The 20096-nt window shown below is 48.5% G+C and overlaps 1 protein-coding gene across 2 annotated transcripts; it reads right to left on the bottom strand.

Moving 5' to 3' along the window:
* Positions 1-8474: 8474 nt before the first annotated feature.
* On the bottom strand, positions 8475-17558 carry LOC149858931 (melanin-concentrating hormone receptor 1-like). Of its 2 annotated transcripts, none has more exons than XM_090061154.1 (2): positions 17382-17558; positions 8475-13138 (listed from the first exon to the last, which is right to left on the bottom strand). In XM_090061154.1, exons 1-2 carry the CDS (start codon positions 17449-17451, stop codon positions 12090-12092), a joined length of 1119 nt encoding a protein of 372 aa, XP_089917280.1. In that variant the 5' UTR covers positions 17452-17558; the 3' UTR covers positions 8475-12089. The 2 variants fall into 2 exon arrangements, with proteins under 2 accessions (XP_089917280.1, XP_089917281.1); XM_090061155.1 differs by lacking the exon at positions 17382-17558 and adding an exon at positions 16888-17071.
* Between the last annotated feature and the right edge of the window lie 2538 nt (positions 17559-20096).

The raw sequence follows: 20096 nt of genomic DNA on the forward strand, positions 1-20096 counted from the left end.
GTAGACTGCTGCATTAGAGGTGGTGCGTTTGGAGCTAAGTGCCAAGCAAATTTACTTAAAATGTATATTCAAGAGAAACAAGACATGGTAGGCTGAATCCTAACCATGTCTCCTAATGACCATTTAGAAATGTGATTATTTCAGCTGCATGTACTTTGCCCCGCCTTTGGGCATACCAGGATTAATGTCAAGGGCTTTTAAGCAGTTCATACCCTAGAGGGTGGTCCGGCTTCTGGTGGAGCGTGTTTCCCTAAGTCAGACAAAGCTAAAGCATATTGTTTAAAAATGAATACTGAGTCCAGGTTTAGCATCTCGCAGACAACCGAGGCATTTCATAGCTGGCCAAAGGCATTCTGTTTTAGGGTAGGTGAGTCCTTTTAGGTTATTTTAAAGAACCTAAATATAAATGGGCAATGCTGGGCTAGTTTAACTCATTCTTCTGAAACTAAGGAATGTGTTCAAGTTTCAAAGACACCATCAGGGAAGCTGTGTTGAGTGGTCAGATTAGTGGTTAAAGAAATCTGCAATCCAATTTAAATCCATTATTTTTCTGTTTACTGTTGCTTCTCAGCCTCACGTCATCTTAGATCAAGTGTAGCTACTCTCCATGAACAGATAGCCCTAAACCTTTTGGTGTTTAACAAGAAGCTGTTAGCATTGCGATATCCCGTTAAAATCACATCTAATTCCATAGTAGTACTCTGGCAAATTTTCTCTCATCCTTCATATTAATATCTTTTTGATGTCATTATGTTGCTGAACTGGTGCTGTACCAGAAGGTCCTTTACTGAACGGTGGGTAGATTCTTTGTTTGCTTGAAAAGGTTAAGATAAAAACGTTGAGGCAGGCGTGCACGTGAAGCTGAGAGACAGGAGCAAGGTGTCTGCTGCTTGCTTCATTCAAAGAGACTTTTAGCCTTCTCCCTTCCTTGATCTGACTCCTTTATGGCTTATCTGAATGTAATTAATACCTGCTGTCACCCTTTCATTGGCTTGGCACCTCTGTTTATATTCTTGATAGCATCTTCAGCTCATGAATATGAACTTTGTTAATGCATATGCAACAAGATAAGAACTTTTAGGGAAGGGAACCTTAAGATAGCTTTAAAATTGAATTTTTACTTTTTTCTTGTTTTGAATTGATTGACTTTTCACTTTTTCTTATTTTCAGCCCATTTTCTTATATCCTTTCTGGCCTCTGAGGATTTAATAGGAGTGTAATTCTTGTTCTCAAATATGTCAAATGTATAAAAATTCATTTAGTATGAAACTAATTCTTTGAAAAAAAAACTTCCAGAACGCTGAGAGAGATTTGTTGGTTTAAATATCATCTGTGAAGGTGCTGAGTTCTCCCAAGAATTATTTGGCAGAGAAGTCCTGTCTCTGGGGTTGCAAAGAAATTTACTTATGCACTTCAAAAGGATTAACTAATTCCTCAATTGATATATACCTTCTATACTTAAATAGCCTCTTACTTTTAGTAACCAGAGCTAATATTAAGTGGCCTTACTCTAGTTATGCTTCAAAAGTATATTAATAGAAGAACATTGCATTGACAAACAAAATATTTGTAAATAATTATCTCTAGGCTTATACCATTGTTACATATTTAAGGAATAAAAGAAAGGTTTTGTACAAACTCACTTCCCAAACCTACTGTTCTCCTTAAAGTTGCATTCAAACTGCTAGAGTATCTGCAAAAGAAATCATTTTTTGAGTCTGAATATTCTTAGATTGCTTTGTGCGAGCTTTGTGAATAGAGGAAGGGAACAAAGGAGGCCCTTGTCTCATGTCTTTGTGGCTTTGCCAGACCAGATGATGTACACCATTTCTCTTTAAGATCCAAGAAAAAGAATATCTTCACGTTCCTTAATGAGGGGGAGGAGCCTGACTCTGTTGAGAAAAGTTGCTTCTGGGTATTTGCATCTTAACTAAATAGTCCTTGAGAGTATATGGTCTATAATAGCTTCACCCTCAACTCACCTTTAAAAACTCCTGCCAAATACTCCATGCAAACCTAGCAATCAAAATCTTCACGCATCTTTCCAACACTGCATAACATAAACCTTAAAGAATAACACAACAAAGCAGAGCTTATCAAACTAAATTTGGAATATGTCAATGGACCCAGAGGCGATAGATACAGGTTCAGGGCAAGAACTTTTTTCTAAAGTTTCTTTCCAAAAAAGCTTCTTTCAAAAGCCTTTGTGGCTGTCATATATCAGGCAAAGCAGTGATGTCCCAGGATAACTGATGTTCCCCGTTCATTTTATGTAGAAGAAATAAAGTTCATGGCCCAAACCAAGCTCAGGTAGGGGAAGGTATGTCACTACTTCTTAGACTGAGGATCAAGCCAGGAGTTTACAGATGGTCATTGCACCAAAAAGTTTGCAGTCTCTGTGCATGAAAAGAGGCACTGTGAGTTTGCAGCAGAAGAAGCAATCAGTCCCAGGCATAGTGAGCCATGGTCACAACACATCAGCTGCTCGGTCCTGCCAACTCTCACTTCTCTGAGTAGCACTTAATAATGCGTTTAGTCCCACCAGGGTAAAATCCACTGTCTGTAACACTAGTAGAAATTCACAAACTTCCCTGGAGTTATTCCAGATTGATACTGGCATCACCTGGGTTACTTCAGTGGGACTAATTGTGGGAGTACAGATGTGCAGGCCTGAGCCCTAAACTCCTAGCAGCATTTGAATTATTCAGCTGCCATGCCTGGGCAGGGTGATGCTGATTTAGTCTGACCTCACTTCATAGGAAGGATCTCACAAAGCTTTGGCCGCAGCAAGTGCTGGCAGAGCTCCAACACTGTCTGCAGTCCGAGCTAATCGCATTTAGTGCCGGTGATAGGTACCAAGCTGACAACCCTGGAGACCTTGCTACTGTCATTGTCCTCCCTGCACAGCCTAATGGGCATTATACTGTAAATCTTCCTGTATCCACAGGGATGGCTTTTCCCACTGCTGAAATGCGGTCACCTCAGAAGAGGGAGGTTGCAGCGATCAGTTTAGAGGAGCACAGCACAGCCCTTTAGGATCAAAAGTAGAGATTCTGCTCCATCTCCCCTAGGGTCAGTCAGGAGTGACTCCTTTGGGTTTACATTGGTAGAAACATGGTGCCAGACAAAAATTAACACCCCAGAGAGGTGGGAGAAGTGTCCCACATGGAGCTTGGGCAGGATGCTGAGGCTCTATAATCCCCTAAGAACCTGCTGTGGAGTCTTTAATGACCACCAGTGGTGAGGACCTGAGTCTCTTGCAAAAAAGTGGGGCCTGCCTCAGTGTGGGTGCCCTAATACCACACTCATTGTGTGTGTGAGCAGAGCACTACTGCCTGAGAGAGAGAACAGGTCGATCAAGGGACTGGCCAGACCTGCCAGGTAGAGGGGTGGGGGGTATCCTTTAGCTCCAGTGCCGATGGTTACTGGGGAAGGATCAGGATTTTAGTCTGGGCTTCTCAGCTGGAGATGCACTTTATTTGCTGTCTTCAGTTAACAGATTCATTACCTTAGAGGATCAGTTCAGACCCACCAACAGCAGGAGGGAAAGGAACAGCCCAGAAAAGTCTACGTATAAGGGGAAGGTGTCTAACCAGTAGAAGGGGTTGGGGGTTGCAGTCAACTATCCCTTTTATTTGGTTTTTTAATTATTTTGTGCTTGGGCACATGAAACCCTGTGCTATAGATATAGCTGTCCTGTGTCAGTTTACACACACACACACACACACACACACACACACACACACACGCTTTAGTTAGTCTGTAAGGTGCAAATCTACTCTGCTGTCTGCCTCACTATTGCAAGTAACATCTCCAGGCTTTGTTGCCACATGCGCTCTCAAATCCTCTCTGGCATGTCTTTCTCACAAAAAGCTCCCCCCACCTTGGCTGCAAGGAATAAAGCAGCTGGAGAAGCTGTTTAGAAAGAGCTTAATCTGTGTTGGCTATTTTGTCAGTCAAGCTCAGAGAATGTAAGTCAAATGAGGCAGAGGAGGCTCCTGGTATGGCCTCATGTCAGCCAGCAGGATGGCATGAGCAGCCTGCAAGGAGTAGAGGAACAGGGAGAGTCTCTCTGAGGACTCAGATGCTCTTGCCTGGTGACTCTAGCCCCGTGGGTGACTGTGCAGTGAATGAAATGCATCAGTTTACCAGCACATGGTAATGCGCAAAGCTGAATTAGGCATATTTTGCCTCCACTCCTGGGGCCACAGTGAAGTAACAATTAGCATCTCTACCTCCATGTACATACAAGCAGCTGCAAACATCTGGATTTGGTCTGCACAGCAGCTGCAGCTCTCAGTCTCTGTTGCATAGAGGGCTCAAGCAATGGTGCAGTCCTTGGGAAAGGGGCATGTACTGAATCCCTGATTCAGTTCCTGTTTTGTTTTTTTTATAAAGTGCTTATAGTTTAAAGTTATTTGTTGAGTGGTTGATGGAATGTGTTTCTACCTCTGAGCTGCTAACTCACACCACCTTGGTGTCTGCTTCCAGCATCTCCTGTTTGCTCACTATGCTGTGGGATTGGCCACCAAGTAGCATGGCTCCCAAAGCCAAAATGAACTTTCAGTGTGCCTGCCTAGACTTTCCAGCCCACTTTGAGCTGGAAATTTGAAGACATCTCCCATTACTTTACTGGCTCTGGTGAATGGGGAATGCTAGACCAGATCAGTCCCAGGCATATTTATCTCTGTTATCAAGTACTTTTTTTATGCAGTGTGTAAATTTGTGGAATTCACTGCCACAGGAGGTGGCGGAGGCAGGTAGCATAGCCAAGTTCAAAAAGGGGCTGGATAAATTTATGGTTGATAGATCTATTAATAGCTATAGAATAGAATGGTTGCAGGTGTTTCCTCTGACATCTCTAACCCAATAAATGGTGGATTCCAGGGAGGGTGTTGAACAGGGGATAAATCACTCTGGAGATACCCAGTTTGATGCTCTCCCTGTATAGCATCCACTTCTGCCACTGTCAAAGGATACTGGGCTAGGCAGACCATTAGTCTGACCCAGTATGGCACATCTGATATTCTTAAGATTTGTCTTGATTAGCTTTAGACAGAATAATGATAAAGACTAAGGTCCTATTTAGCTACTACTTAGGCTCTCCCACCATTGCTAGCCTCAGAGTTGTTACAAGAGTTAAACCATCACAGGAAGTCTTGCTAATTCTTCTCAGTGCAAATGCAACTCTCTGGCCTGAATTCTCATGCAACGGCATACATTTGCCACTTTAGCCTTCTGTGAATAAAAGCTCATATACATCCATGTCCATAGAAAGCAAACAGATGCCTGGGTTCGTAATAGAGAATAAAGAGAAAAAAATGAGCCAAGGAAGAGAGGGAAGTGGCAGAGTTTTGACTGAGAGTGCTTTTCTTACTAAGTGGTTTTGAGGTGCCAGAGGTTATGGTCCAGCTAGGCACTGAGGAGGCTTTGAGCAGGCGGTTGGCCTAGTTGACCTCCTGAGGTCCCTTCTAACCCTAATTTTCTATGGGTTTATGATTCTACGACGCAGGGAGCATCGGAACAAAAGGGTGAATGGAGTTTAAAGGGAAATTATTGTCTGGACAGGTGTGATACCCAAGGGGAAAGAAAAAGAATTACTAAGGGGGGCAAGAGAGATGGCAGGAGCCAAGAACAAACCCTTGAAGAACACCATAGAAAGAGGGTCAATAGGAGAGAGGTTCATGGCTGATCAGAACAGTAGGGTATTTGAGACTCTACTGCCCTGTGTCAGTTTATCAGGAAGGAGGCCATAATCCATGCCTTCAAACGCAACACTGAGATTGAGAAAGATGAGGAGAGGGAAGGGGAAAGGGCTGAGCAGCAAAAGCCCAGAGCACGTGGAGAAATGTTGCAAAAGAAGGCGAAGGAAACTATTAGGGCATTATGGCAGCTTGCTAATCTTTCTCGGTCCCTCTCGTCTCCGGCCGGTTAGGCAGATTCCAGTTCATCTCTGGAACACATCGGTAATGGGCTTGTAAGAGCCGGAACTGAAGGGGCTTAATGGCATGCGTGCGCTTTCACAGCACCTCTGTGCTCTACTCAGAGCTCGTCTGTGTGTGTGCCCCAATGGTTTACATGTATCCCTGGATGAATGGCCAAGTGCTTTCTTTCCCACTAAACTTTCCATTTAGACTCTGCAATCAGTAAATGATCCTCTTTCTCAGGGCTTTGTCTATAAATGGCAAGTGCAGAAAACACAAAGGGATAAATGCAGAGGCTGGTTAGAACACTGATATTTTAACTGAGTTAACAAAGCTGGCTTTGCAATGGGAAAAATGGATGTGATGCCTGAAGTTAGCCAGGCTGAGTATTGTCAGACAGACTTGGGAGGCTTGGGAATGTATTATATACCACTTAGGTAACATGCAGGTGTCATTCAGCTGCTGGATTTCCCCCAGAGAGGTTTTTTTCCTGGTCTTGGTCATGGAAGGATCAGGCAGCCATCCACTGGTGTCTTGGAGAGTCAGGAGATGGCTGGTATGAGCTGGCTAGACTAGACCAAGATCCTCTGCCAGAGAGATTGGAAACTAATGGCCAGTGCTTCCTCTGGAAGGGAATTGCCTTGCATCCTTTAGGAGGTGTGCAGTAGTTCCCTCCGGAGTGGGCAGAAGGGATGAATCGCCCAGAAGCAGAACTGTAGCATCAATTCCACCCATGATCGTGGCTCTTAACTCCTTCCACCTTGAAAGAAGATACAAAATTGGGGTCTAGGAGGGTACTGTTTTCATGATTCCTCTAGCAGAGGTTACCATATGAGACTAACCTAGTCCCTGCGTTGGAAACCCTCAGGACTTCATTGTGGCTGAGTGCTGGTGGCCCCCCATGGTCTGACTTGAAGCCATCTCAGGTTACCGTGCAGAGCTGCTGAATTGAAACGCAAAGCAAAGCCCTGCATGCCCGTCAGACAATGTGGTCATCCCAATCCCTAATGCATCCTGCCTGATTAGAGAGTCTGGGAAGGCAGAAAAATCTGCTTCCCTGCTAGATTTTGTCAGACGTAGCACTGGTTCCCCTTGGTAGATGCACTCTGGAGTTGTAGCATGCTTACAATGGCACGGCTGGGTTCAGGGTAGCATCTTCTCTTAGCTTCTCCTATCCCAGGCCTTTTGGGGCATGGTGGGAAGATCCCAGCTGGGGAGCTGAACATGGTTTCATTCTCCTCCGTCTCTCCTATGTTCACTTACTTGTTGTTTTGTTTCCTCCCCCCCTTTTCTTTTCTCTCTCTTGCCCTTTTTCTCAATTTTCTTCTCTGCCTCTATATCCCATCCACCCTTCACTCCCTTCCTCCCCTCTCCCCAGCAGAGCCTGCTGCAGGACAGATTGCCTTCCTCCCCTGTCACTTCAGATGAAATGGTTGTTAAGAGGAGGGAGGAAGGTTACAGCCAAACTGTTCCCGTGAGACTCTGGCCATTTCAGTGGCTATACAATAAGCTCCTTGGGAGAGTGATGCCTTCAGCCTGGGACTCTGGGAGTCCAGCAGACACATCTCCTCTTTCTGAGCGGTTTTTGCTGCTGTTGCTATGGACGCTCAGGCTCTGGAATGAAAGCAGCAAAGGCCTGTAAGTAAATGAAGATGCCAGGACTCCTTCCTTGTCACTTCTTTTCAGAGCTATCCAGGAACCTCACTTGCCAAGACCCTAATTGGGCCCAGCTTTGCGAGCGTAGCAGCTTTCTCCACAAGGGAAATCACCACAGGTGTATTTAATTGGTGGTGGCTGCTCTCGAAGTGACACGGCCAAGAGACAAAGGAGAAAGACCACTTGTTTCCTGGGATGTAGACCTTTCCCAGGACACTTTTGGGCTGGTTTCTGCACTCTCAGGAGCCAGACCCTGGAGCCAACAATTGGAATGTCTGAGCCAAGAATAAATGTAATGGAAACTGGCAGAGGAGAAATTTGGGAACTGCGGATATCTCACCCTTAGTGCCAGTTCTGGGGGCCCCGTACTTATCCTTAGGTACAAGAGCACGGGGAAGCCCCTGAAACTCTGGCCTTCCTCGCAATAGCTGGTCAAACCATGTTGGAAGCCCATTTAGGGTACAAGGCCTGCTCACTGCTGCTGTTGCTGTATCCAGCTTGGCTTTGCCCTAATGCAGGCAAGAGCTAGAGGCCTAATCCTGGAAATACAGTGATTCAATGGGATCCGGGGAGTTGCTCAGGAAGTCTCAGGCAGTGCACTGGACCTTGCAGGACTGGGTGTATAGGAGTGGAGACCGGCCGGGGCAGAGAAGGAGAGAAGAATGGATGTCACCAAAGTGTACTGGAAAATCCTTTCCACCGACAGCCACGTTTCTCTGTAATCATATTCTACCCTGGAAAAGGGGTCTCCCCCCACAAGCACATCCAGCCCTTAACAGTGCTGCCACTAAAAGCTCCTTGACTCATCGGCCAGCTCACGAGGGACTGTCCGAGACTGTTTACCAGCATGGCGCTTGCTGACCCATATCAGACTCTGAGTCACTCTGCCCTGGACCAAGCCAGCTCAAGCACAAACACCTTTATTGTACATGGGACAACATCTTCAATGCAGCACTCTCGGAGAGCCAGATACCAGCAGCATGAAGCACACAGGAAGCCTGCGGCTCCCACAACCCACTGACACTTCCAGCTCAAGGCTTCGCAGATAGACAGACAGGCAGACAACTATGCACATATGCACGATTGCGATGTAGACTGGGAACGCTGGAGAAAGATTTTAAATTTGAACCTTGTCTGTCTTTGTCCTTTGAGAGGTCTGTGCTGTACGGCCAGAGTGGCGTGGAAAATACCTGACACTGCCAAGTGAGAGAGTCTCTACAGCAAAGCAGGGAGCAAACATTGTATTTGTTCCAGGACAAGTTGTGCCTGTGTTTATCCCAGAACAGAAATGTCCTGGGATCAGTGTGTACATACTTCGCATTTCCAGGCAGGGTTTAGCAAGCAGCTGAATGCACTGCTGTTTTTTTCTGCCATTGATTCAGTGATGCAGTCTCGGGACAACTGTTCAGATGCACTTCATGATGTCCCTGGATAAAGTGTTAGCACTTCTGAACCTTTTTAGGGTTTCATGAACCTTTTTAGGGTTTGTCCCGGGACAACAGACAGACATCTGGCCTATTGCACTTTGTCCTGGAATAAAATGGTTTCTCCCAGGACAAATGCAACGTTTAGATGTAGCCTAATTCACACAAATAGATCCCTTAGCTGGGTGACTGTTTGAGTTCCCATGTGTAGCAACTCTGCTTATCCAAGTCCTGGGAATTCCCTGTCTTTCTGACTTGTACCACCCACTGTTTCTACTCACTGCTGCTGCTACTCTCCATCTCTGGATGCATGGATATAGCTGCAGTCATATTTTGACTGTACCCGTTGCTAATCACAGCCAGCCAGAAGCAGCCTCAATCTTGCCTATATCCCATGCAGATGCACAAGGGGATCTAATAACTCTCGTCCAATTCTAGCATGTGTTTCAGCTGTTTGCTTGGGGCCCACACACGTGTGACCCTTCAATTCCCTCCCTGGCAGCGGATCTGGCAGGGATGAAGCTCAGACTCCTCTAACTTTAGAAACAAGACTGGGAAAAGAAACCACTTGTGACTTGATTTCATGAATCCTCTAGATCCAGTCTCAATAAAGGGAGGGCTATTGAACGGACAGGCCATATCTGCCTAAGACTCAGCCTCCTACCTCCACAACAGCCCCAGCCCCTGACAATCAGGAAGCAAGGAGCAGTTTGATAACTGAGCTCCAGGTTCATCCCCCTCAGAAAATGAATTTGAATCAAGCTACACAACCCCTGCCACCAAAAGACTTATTACAAGCTTTCCTTACCGGGCTAGAGGAAGAGACAGGACTTTGGCATCCATCTCGAGGAGAACATTTTCTTAGCAAAATCCTTGCCCCTTACCTAATTGTTGTTGTTATACCCTCAAGGAAGTGATTGATCAAAGGCCAATCTGGCAGGATCTGGATGAGAGAGCTGAAAATGTCATGCAGTCAAAAAGCATCTATTACAGTTCATCTGTCTCCATATCCACCGGTCTGGATTTATCCTCCAGAGACAAAGACCTCTGTCTCAGCACTAGCGAATACAGCTCAGGCAGGGGGATGTATGCACACTTTCAGTGGTATATGGAGGTAGATCAGTGGTTCTCAAAATCTTTAGGTTGCATACAGCTTTTTAAGTTCATTGTACAGCTGTGTATGTACCCCTATGCATAAAATCAAATGTAACATTTTATGTTTAGTCCAACCACACTGTCCTTCAATTTTTCTTTTCTTTCTTTTCCTCCCCTCATGTTTCTCCTTTCCCCTTTCTGCTTTTCTGTGACTTGCCACCTAGAATTGGATTGCGTGCGCTAATTTGAGAAACACTGAGATAGAGGAATAGTTGTGTATGTGTAGGAGTGTATAGGTGTGTGCAAGTGTAGGTGAGTGTATGTGTAGTTCAATGCATGTAGTGTACATTAAACAAACATGCCTCTAAAAATGTGAAAATCTGTGGTGTATAGGGAATGTTTATGGTTGCATGGGTGACACTGTGCAACTATAAAGCTGTATCAGGGTGTGTATAAGTGCCCTCACCAAGGGTTGTTGTGGCATGGATTAGCGTAGAGCAGGGGCGGGCAATTATTTCAGGCAGAGGGCCGTTTACTGAGTTTTGGCAAACCATCGAGGGCCGCATGACAGGCAGCCAGGGGCAGATAAATATTAATTTTCTAAATTTTTTAGAGGCCCCACAGGCCAGATAGAATGGGTTCGAGGGTCGCATCCAGCCCGCAGGCCGCATTTTGCCCACCCCTGGTAGAGAGCTTTGAGCATGCGGATGAGTTCCTATGCATCATATGCCATGTGGTTTGAGCACTACTTTTACGTACAGTTAATCTACAACAGTGAATTTCTCCTTGTTTAACAAGCTACTTAAGAATTCCTGATTCTGTCTCCTAGGAAGACTCCACAGTCCATCAGCGTAATCCCCAGCAGGGAGCTGATCCACACCGTCTCTTCACCAGTCCTTCTAAGAAGTGGAGTTACCTCAAAGTCTTTGTGCTTGCAAGATGCAGACCCTTTTGTTTTAATTGGTAGTATTATTTTCAGGAAGTCACAAAGGCAGCCGTTTCCTCACAGCTACCTTCTCCCATCACCTTGCCTTGCAGTCCTCTGTATCTGTTCGCACCCATTATTTTTTGGAGGAAGCCTTAAAAAGCTGCCTGGGTAATGTTCTCTGATGGCTGGGCAGACAGAGGGGCACAGATGGAGCAGCAGGAGGGCTTAGCAGGGAAACAGGCTTAATGGCACAAGTATCAATAGATCTGAAATAAGGAGCAGCAGCTTTGAGGAACTATTGGAAATCCCTTGAGGACCTGATTTTGCGAACAAATATATACAGACAGTTTCTGACGGTCCCCAGCATCCAACTCATGAATATTTGTAGGCTGTCCATGCAAAACAACTCTTTGGAAGCAGGTGGGACTTGGCCAAAAATCCAGCAGATCTTGGCAAGGCAGCCGACTGCAGCCGTTTCCTTCCTAACGTTTGTGGGTTTGGTTCTCAGGCACTTCGGAGGCTGCTGTGCTGAGAAGTACCTACTCTGCTTGCTTCTAGTATTCATGCACAGGTCTCAGAAAGTTCACAAAGAGGTTTTCTTGTTAAAATACTTCTTTTGAAAAGCTTCCAGTTTTAAAGGCAGAATATCTGCATCAGCTTGTGCCCAGAAAAAATGGGTGAGCAAGAAGAAACCATTTGCATGCACCTTGCTAATGGCTGGCATAGGGCTTACACTTCAGTGCCAACAAATGCCCGTCTGAAACAGCCTCCCATTTTGTGTTTTCTCTCTCTCCCTTTCTTCCCATGGTGGGACCCTGGTGTTTTGCATGAGATAGAAATGAGTCCCTAATACCTGTGGGTGAAGCTAAGCAGCAGTATGCAGCAGCTCTTAGATCTAAGGTAAGCTGAGAGCAGAGCCCTACAATGAGAGAGGACAAGATTGATTCTGTCTGAAATGGAGGCGTGCTGACACTGGTGTCACCAGACACTGCTGCTTCTCCATGTTTTGTGGTAGTCTCAGAAAAGAAGCCAAGACCTTCCAGCGGTGTGACCACATGGTTACTAGTGAACGGCCACTGTCACAGGCAGTGAGTGTGGGGAAAAGTCCTCCAGAAACTGAGTCTGCTGAGTGGATTCTGGTGCAAGCTTCAAGCACACGCTGGCCTCTGTCGTGCTGTTGTTGTTGATGGAGCTGCTGTTGCGGACCTGCTCCTTGGCCGGACGAATGGCCACCATGAACTGGTGCTTGAAGGTCTCACTCAGGGCTATGTAGAGGAAAGGGTTGAGGCAGCTATTGGCATAGCCCAAACTTATGGCGAAGTTGTAGGCATAGAAGAAGGCAATGGAAGGCGTGTCGATGCCCAGGTGCACGAGCTGCAGGATGTAGAAAGGGGCCCAGCAAATGAAAAAGGCGGAGCAGATGGCAACAGCCATGCGGGTGACTTTCTTGGTACGCACCTGGAGGCTCCTTTGGGGCAGGGGGACCACGGTGGTAGCCATGTGCTGGAGGATCTTAAAATAAACCACACAGATGACAATCAATGGGATGGCAAAGGCCAGCATGAACTGGTAGAGGGTGAACCAGTAGATATCAGTCTCGGGGTTGGGAAGGAGGAGAGCACAGCGGACAGTCCCATCGTCCAGAGGCATCAGGCCCGTGTACATCCACACGGGAATGATTGTAAGGAAGGATAGGAGCCACACCAAACAGATGACTAAGGCTGCTACACAGGGCGTTCGGACATAGGTGGATTTCAGAGGGTAGACAGTTGCCAGGTAACGGTCAAGGGTCATTACTGTCAGGATGTTGGTGCTGGTGATTTGACTGTTAGTGTCCAAAGCAGTGATGATGGTGCACAGAGGAGCTCCAAAGTACCAGGAGCCATTGCCGAGGAGCTGGTGGATGAGGAAGGGCATGCCCAGCAGGAAGAGCAGGTCCACAATGGAGAGGTTGAAGATAAAGATGTCAGGCACGGTCTGTTTGCACCTCAGCTTCTTCTTCTTGACGATGGTGTAAATGACAATGAGGTTCCCAACAATGCCCAGGAAGCAGATGATGCTGAACAGGCTGGGCATGATCACATTGGTATAAGGGGCCGGCCTCTCTGCCACTGATAAAACAAACGAAACAAATGAGTGCTACCTTAATAACCTGTGTTTCATACCCCAACCAACTCGTATCACTGCATAGATGGGTCCTGCTTGTGCGGTGCAGTTCAGAAGCATGTATAGGAGTTGCTAAACTGTCCATATGGAGACTTAGGGATAACTGACAACTCTTCCTGCTCCAGCCTGTGAACCTGGCACTCCAGCTTAATCTCAGCTAAAATTCACGCCACGTTGCAGTGCCGTCCTCTCTTGACGAACCCTGCTAAGTGACCCCCGTCCTGATTTGTATGCATGGTACGATCCCAGCTACACCAATGGGCTCCATCTCTTACCTACCTGATTTTTGGAGGTCTCTAAATGTTCTCAGGCCAGAGTTTTCAAAAACAAGTCCCTAAAGTTAGGCTCTGAGACCCATAATTAGGCAGTGAAATTAGAGACCTGTTTTTTCCAAAAGTGCTGGGTACTGAGAAGTCAGCTGGGGCTGTTGGTGCTCAGCATCTTTGAAAATCAGGTCACTTGTTTACGGCTCTAAATCTGGGCAAAACAGCTCGGTTTCAGCCACTCGCTCCTGAAAATCTTGGTCCAAAGACACTGGCAGCTGTGTTTTGAATTGTGACAGGGAAAAGGATCCATTAGCACTAGGCTTAGGCCACCAAAGCCATTTCCACTTGTTACTTCCCCAGGTTTTAGTTCCTGAGCCATTAACACAGCATGCCAACTACCATCTGATTTTTCATCTTATGAGTGAAAACCTGTATGAGAGTTAACATTTGCTGAGCCTGCCAGGCTGGGGAAAAGTACCATGTGCTGCACGTGACAGGAGAAGAGGGTTTTTCAGACCAACATCCCCATCTGAAACATCTCATTATTTCTCTCCTAGGGGGTATGGGGTTTTTTAGCGTAAGCCATTGTGCCAGTGATTTGTATGCCTGTTGAAATGACATGCACTACAGTCCCACCTCCCGTAAGGCCTGTCTGCCAGTGATTCTGATTGAATTGCAGATGATTCAAACTGATCTGAATTGGGAGCACTCTTCAGTCACTCTTTCTTTAACAGTGTGTTCCTGCAGAGCCGGAGCAGGAAGTGAATTTGGGCAATGCTTAAGGGAGAGCCCGGGGCAGTAATCAGCAAGACCTCTGTCACGCAAACATGTTTCCAAAAAAGTTTTGAGTCTCTCTGACCTGGTCACACTTGTTGGTTAGCCGGGTAGGTGTTTGCCACCCTTGGCCAGTTAAACACTTGAGTCCAATTTTGCTGTGGCATGGCAAAGTAAATCTGGGGTAATTTGACCAGGGTCAATGGACTTTGACTTTGCCAGCGTCTTGATTTACACCAGCAGTATCAGGGCACAGAATCTGGGGGACCAGGCTGGTGCTACGTTAGCAACATCCTGCTTACGTGTCCTAAGAAATAGGACATGACGAGCCTCGTGCATCTGTGCTTGGAAGCCTAAGGTTGAACCAGAAACAAAACCAGACAGAATGATTGTATTTCTTAGCTGAAGCAGCTGTGGAGGGGTCAGAAAACAGCTAGTCAGACACAGAGGAGAAAAACCATGAGAAAAAAAAATCTTATGCCAGAGGTAAAACCACCAGGCTTGGTAAGGAGTCACATTTGTATTTCCAGTTTCATCTGTTTATTGATTATAAACCAGAGAAGATGGTGAGAATCTATCTGGCGGATATCTAAGAAATGAATCCTTCAGGAACACTCTGTACAAACCAAGCAAAACTGTGTCACCCAGAGGAAAAAAATCCATACGCTTCTGTGATTTTTTCCCCCATGGTTAGTTTATAATATGAATAAGCCTGGCACAGACCATTTGCAGGGGATTAATGACCCATTGAGCTTAAATGGTCCCCATCCTGGCTGTGCCTGAAGTGTATCAATTTGTCTCAGCTGGCTATTAATCCCCAGAAAAAGCCCTACGCTCGTGTCTATTGTTTAAGTAACACTCTGTCATGGGAACAGAAGTGTGGTTTGTTACTCAGCCTTCATCAAGCCCACACATCCCCGGACCATCCAGATGCCCCCTCTCCTCCTTTTCTCAGAGTTTGGGGATAGGGAGTCCAAAGACGGGCACCTTTCCTCCAAGATGCTGCACAATAGTACCATGAGTTTTCTTCCGAGTATTACCCGCTCCCATCCCTGGCGTCCAGAAACTGGGAGGATTGCATTACACTTTCTCGGCTGGAGGTCTGAATATAATATAGTTTCCCGGTTATATAATTGAATGAAATGCACATGGTGATTTTGTAAGGTTTGTTACAAGCTCAGATAGCTTTATATCAAGATTTATGTAAGCGCCGTGGCTTAAGGGAATGACTTATTCCAATAGTTCAGCACTTTTCTTCCCGAAGGCTCCTGCAGTGTTTTGTGAGCTTGATACTTTGCTGCTGAAAAGTAATCAGCCCTGGGGCAGAGAGCTGGCAGACAGCTTGAGCACAGCATACTGCAGATGGGTAAAACAGAGGGGAAAAGTTAGCCACTGACAGACATGGGGTCTTAATGTCCGTGCAGCCTAAATGTCAGGATATATCACACCAGTAAAAGGTGCAGGGAACCGTGTGTGCCTGTGTGCCACTGCCCTCTGCAGGACAGACTCCACATCGTGTTTAGCCATGCATCAGAGACCCTTTACTGCTACCTGCTAAAGAAGAGTCTCTTGTAGTTCAACTGGGTAGAGACTCCTGGAGCGGGAGGGATCTCAGCTTTATCACTGGGGCTTTCTGAAAGCCCAGGTAACTGCAGTCTGCAGACCTGAGACAGCTCCTTGAATTCCTGAAGAGTGACAGATTTGTCATGTTTTGCTGTGATTGTGCTTGGCAGCGGCATTGAGTCTCAGCCCATCATCCTGACTCAGGCAAAGCTTTCATTTCCTCCTGTGGGAGTTTTGGCTGAGTCAAGATGGCAGGACCTGGCCAACAGAGTTTTATCTCTGAGATAACAGTCTCTTTGGAACAAATACACTTAAATACATATTAAACCTTGTCGTCTTTGGGTGCTTAATAATAAAGGACCTATCAGCTCTAGTTCTGTGAACAGAGGTGATGGGAGCCCATCTTCTGAAGTAATGACCTAGATCATCAGCTGCTGTGACTCCGCTGAAGTCTGTGGTTTAGATCCTGGTATAAAACCATGTCGGCCTGCTGAAGCGAATGGAATTTCACCACTTTACACTGGACATCCAAGCACAGGCACACCAGGGGCAGATCCAGGGGGTGTGCGGTGACACGGTCACACCTCCCTTTTGGACAGTGCCACAGAAGCAGCAGTTAGGGATTTTTCTAGGTCCCTAAAAGAGGTAAGACCATCCCCTCCCTCTCCATGCTCAGGGGCATGTCCGCCTCTCCTATGCCTGCCACTGCCACTGTCCCTGGCTGCCCCACAGGCATGGGGAGCTCCAGAGCCAGGCTCTGGTGCAGCCAGGGACAGCTGCAACAGCAGCAGCAGTGGGTGGGTTCCCCCTCCCTGCCCAGTCCCTCTGGGTGTTCCCTGCCACCCCAGGGACAGGGAATGCACCTGTTACAGCTGCTGCTGTCCCCAGCCAAGCCCAGCTCCCTACACAGCCTGCCTGGAGCAGGGCAGGAATGACTCTGGCGCTTTCCCCACTCCTAGGTCAAGTGGCAATAACAGGGAGAGTGGCAATGGTGAGCAGGGGACACAGGGAACGGAGGGGAGGGGATCTGCCATCGGGCATGGAGGGGAAGGAAGAGGGTGCAGAAAGGGACAGTGGGAGGGGATCCCTACCTGCTTTGTGGCCTTAGAAAGTCCCCATCTGCTGCTCCCACACTACCATCTGCCTGCCCCAGAGGGGGTGGGGAGCCAGGAGCAGGGGTGCAGTCACGGCTGCGGGGCCCATCACTGCTCTCCCACCCCCATCCACAAAATCCCGGGTCTGCCAGGGCCCGGTGGGGAGAACAGAGAAGCGGGGGCTCGCTTCTGCTCCCAGCTGAGCCGCGCCTGCTCAGCCCCCGCGCCCCTGGGGCACCGCTGAGTCCTCCCATGCCGACGCCCGGGGGCTGGGGCTGGCCCCCCTGGGGCCGCTCGCTCGGCACGGCTCGCCTCCCGGAGCGGCCAAGCCCCGGGCACGAGGCAGCGTCCGGCCGCACCCGAGCAGGGCTGCCCCGTGCGAGCGGGCGGGCCGGGGCGAGAGCGCCCTCCAGCGGCGCCGCCCGGGACGCCCCCGCCCCGCGCACGCCGGTTCGCGCCCCGGCGCGGCCCGAGCCCCCGGCCGCACTCACCCGAGCCGTTGGCGGCGGCGGCGAAGTTGCTGGGCGAGTGGGGCAGGAGGGAGGAGTTGTCGGGGGCCATCTCCGGCCCCGGGCGCGGGTCTAGCGGCGGCGCCTGGCAGCCGGCATCCTCTTCCCGCCCGGCAGGGGCGGCGGGGCCGGGGGCTGCCGCGAGCCGCGCCCGCCGGGCTCCTCTCCTACCTGCGGGGCGGCCCGCCCCCGCCCGCGCCCCCGCCCGCGCCGCGCTGACATCAAGGCACCGGCTGCACCGCGCAGCCACGCGCGCACACGGCTCCCGCCGCGCACCCCCCCCCCCCCCCGCTTCATCGGCACGAGAAGCTGCCGCTGCCGGGCTCGTAGCCCCGTCCCCCCCGGGGTAGAGAGCGGAGGCTGGAAGGGAGAAGGACCCGCACTTGCAGCCTCCAGCCCGGGGCGGCTGGGAAGCCCTGGTGCCCCGCACTGCCGTGCTCGACAGCGCCCGGGCCTGCCGGGCCCCCGTCTGAGCCTGGCTGAACCCTGTGTCTGGTGGGAGAGGTCCCCGGCTTGAGCGAGCCGCAGCGGGTGCGTCTACACGTGCGCTCCTGTGCCGTTGCTGCTGCACTTGGAGTTTGGTACCTCTCGCATGAGGCACTACAGCAGCGCTGGGCAAAATGCGGCCCGGCCTGCCAGGCCGTTCTATCCGGCCCGCGGGGCCCCTAAAAAATTTAGAAAATGAATATTTATCTGCCCCCGGCTGCCTGTCATGCGGCCCTTGATGGCTTGCCAAAACTCAGTAAGCGGCCCTCCGCCCAGAATAATTGCCTGCCCCTGCACTATATGAACGTGCAGCAGCAGGTGCAATGGCACACAGTCTTTTTGCGATGCATAATGCACAGTAGACTATTTCTGTTGTGCAATAGCGCATTAGCAGGGGTTTTGCCATGATGTGCTGATATGCTAACGCGCCATGGACTTAGTCTGCTGTGCTCTAAGAGTCTCATGTAGACAAGCCCAATGTGTGCAGCCCCACCGAGTCCTAGGACCTCTTGGCCAACCTCCTTCTGGCCCTAGCCAAGCTTGCCATCTTCCTAACCAGGAAGGAGGACCCTGGCCAGGAGGACAGGCCAGGAGGACCATTGAGGACTGTAGGGCCATTTTCCTGTCCCTCATCCATTCAAGTGTCCTGCTAGAGTGTCACTGGTCAGTGTTTATTGGCTCTGTGGACTCATTCAAGAGCTAGTGGGCATGGTCTGGTGTGCTCTGCTCACTGTCCCCCCCACTCGGTGCACTTGTTTTCAGCCTATGACCTTTACTCTTATCCCTGTTTTGTCTTATTGTAGTACCAAGCAATCAGTGATATGCCCTTAGTGACCCCCATCACTGGGGAGGGGGTTACAGCTCTACTTGGTGGGCTCTGCCCTGTGTCTCAGAATGACATAGCGAAGGCCTGTGTCACAGGACAGGGAGTAGGTGCTGAAAGGGGGAGTCAACTGGGTCTGACCAAGGTTTTCCCCACTGCTCCTCTCTCACTTGCAGCCTCCAGCATTTAAGGTCTAGGAAACCTGATTCAAAGGCCTGCTGTTCTCAACAGTGACTGATGCCCCTTTCCCCCAGAAACGTGTCCAGTCCCCTTTTGAAACTGCCTAAAGGGTCAGGTCCCGTCGCACCTGCTAGCAACGAGTCCCATGCTTGACCGACACGTGGTGTGAAGAACTCCTTGTTGTTTGCTTGAATCTCACGACCCCCCAGTTTTATGTCATGACCCCTAGTTCTTATCTGGTGAGAGAGAGAGTAAATAATGACTCCCTATCGACTTTCTCTTCGTTTCATCTTACTGGATTTTCATCCTTCCCAGGGCAGAGGGGCAGAACGATCATGACTCCCTCCCGTTGCTACCCAGCCCTCCCCCAGCCACTGCGACCTCCAGCTCAAGAAGCCACAAATTACCCCGTGCCTTGCTGGCCCTACAGCTGAGATCCTGTGCAGATGGCTCAGCCAGGTACATGCTTCACTAAACCTGGGTTAGTTTTGCCCATGATCCTCATGTGGCTTGAGACTGAGCTCAATGCCCCCTTGGATAAAATGAGTCATTTTCCAGCCACTACTGACATTTTGATATGACCACTTTTTGTCTCTCACATTGTTCTGCTCTTTTGGTTGCCATATAGATTTTTCTCCCTCACACATGAGCCCCTTTCATCAATGAGTCAGAGCAAAAGCCCCTATCAGATTTCAGAGCGCATGGCTGTGCGATGTCAAGACACCAGACAAATTACCCACTGAAAACTATGTACATGCCCGTTGCCTCCATTGATTCCCTTCACCTCCCTCTGACTCAGTCTCTCTATGTGTTAGTCCAAATTTAAGATATTTTCCACTGTAATGAATTCAACACTTATCACTGCTGCTCTTGTTTATGTCACAGATGATTTGATTCCTGAACCAAGGCTTTTTTTTTATTACTTTAATTTTAGCTTGTCCAAAAGAAAAAATCACCAAACAAAACCCAGTAAGTACTGAAAAAAGCAATGGCTGTGTTACAGAAGGCTGTAGTGACCTCTTTTAAAAGTAGGAGCGAGAATTGTTTTCTCTTTCCAGCCCCAGGATATATTTATGGGGTGGCATCCTCCATTATGGTTTGGTAAACCACATATTACTAGGGTAGACAGATCGTTTTGTGCCTTTGAGCATTTCCTGCATGAAAGAAACATGATGTAATGTCAGAAAGCCCACAAAAACTCCAGCAAC

Source organism: Crocodylus siamensis, chromosome 8 (genome assembly GCF_052110815.1).
Source record: "Crocodylus siamensis isolate JL-2025a chromosome 8, ASM5211081v1, whole genome shotgun sequence".
In the NCBI taxonomy this organism is placed as follows: Eukaryota; Metazoa; Chordata; order Crocodylia; family Crocodylidae; genus Crocodylus; species Crocodylus siamensis.

Excerpts from the sequence above, each read along its gene's own strand:
- LOC149858931 (XM_090061154.1), bottom strand. The coding sequence starts at position 17,451 with ATGGCCCCCGACAACTCCTCCCTCCTGCCCCACTCGCCCAGCAACTTC. Across the intron at positions 13,139-17,381 it reads CGCCGCCGCCAACGGCTCGG|TGGCAGAGAGGCCGGCCCCT; the intron begins GTGAGTGCGGCC and ends TTGTTTTATCAG.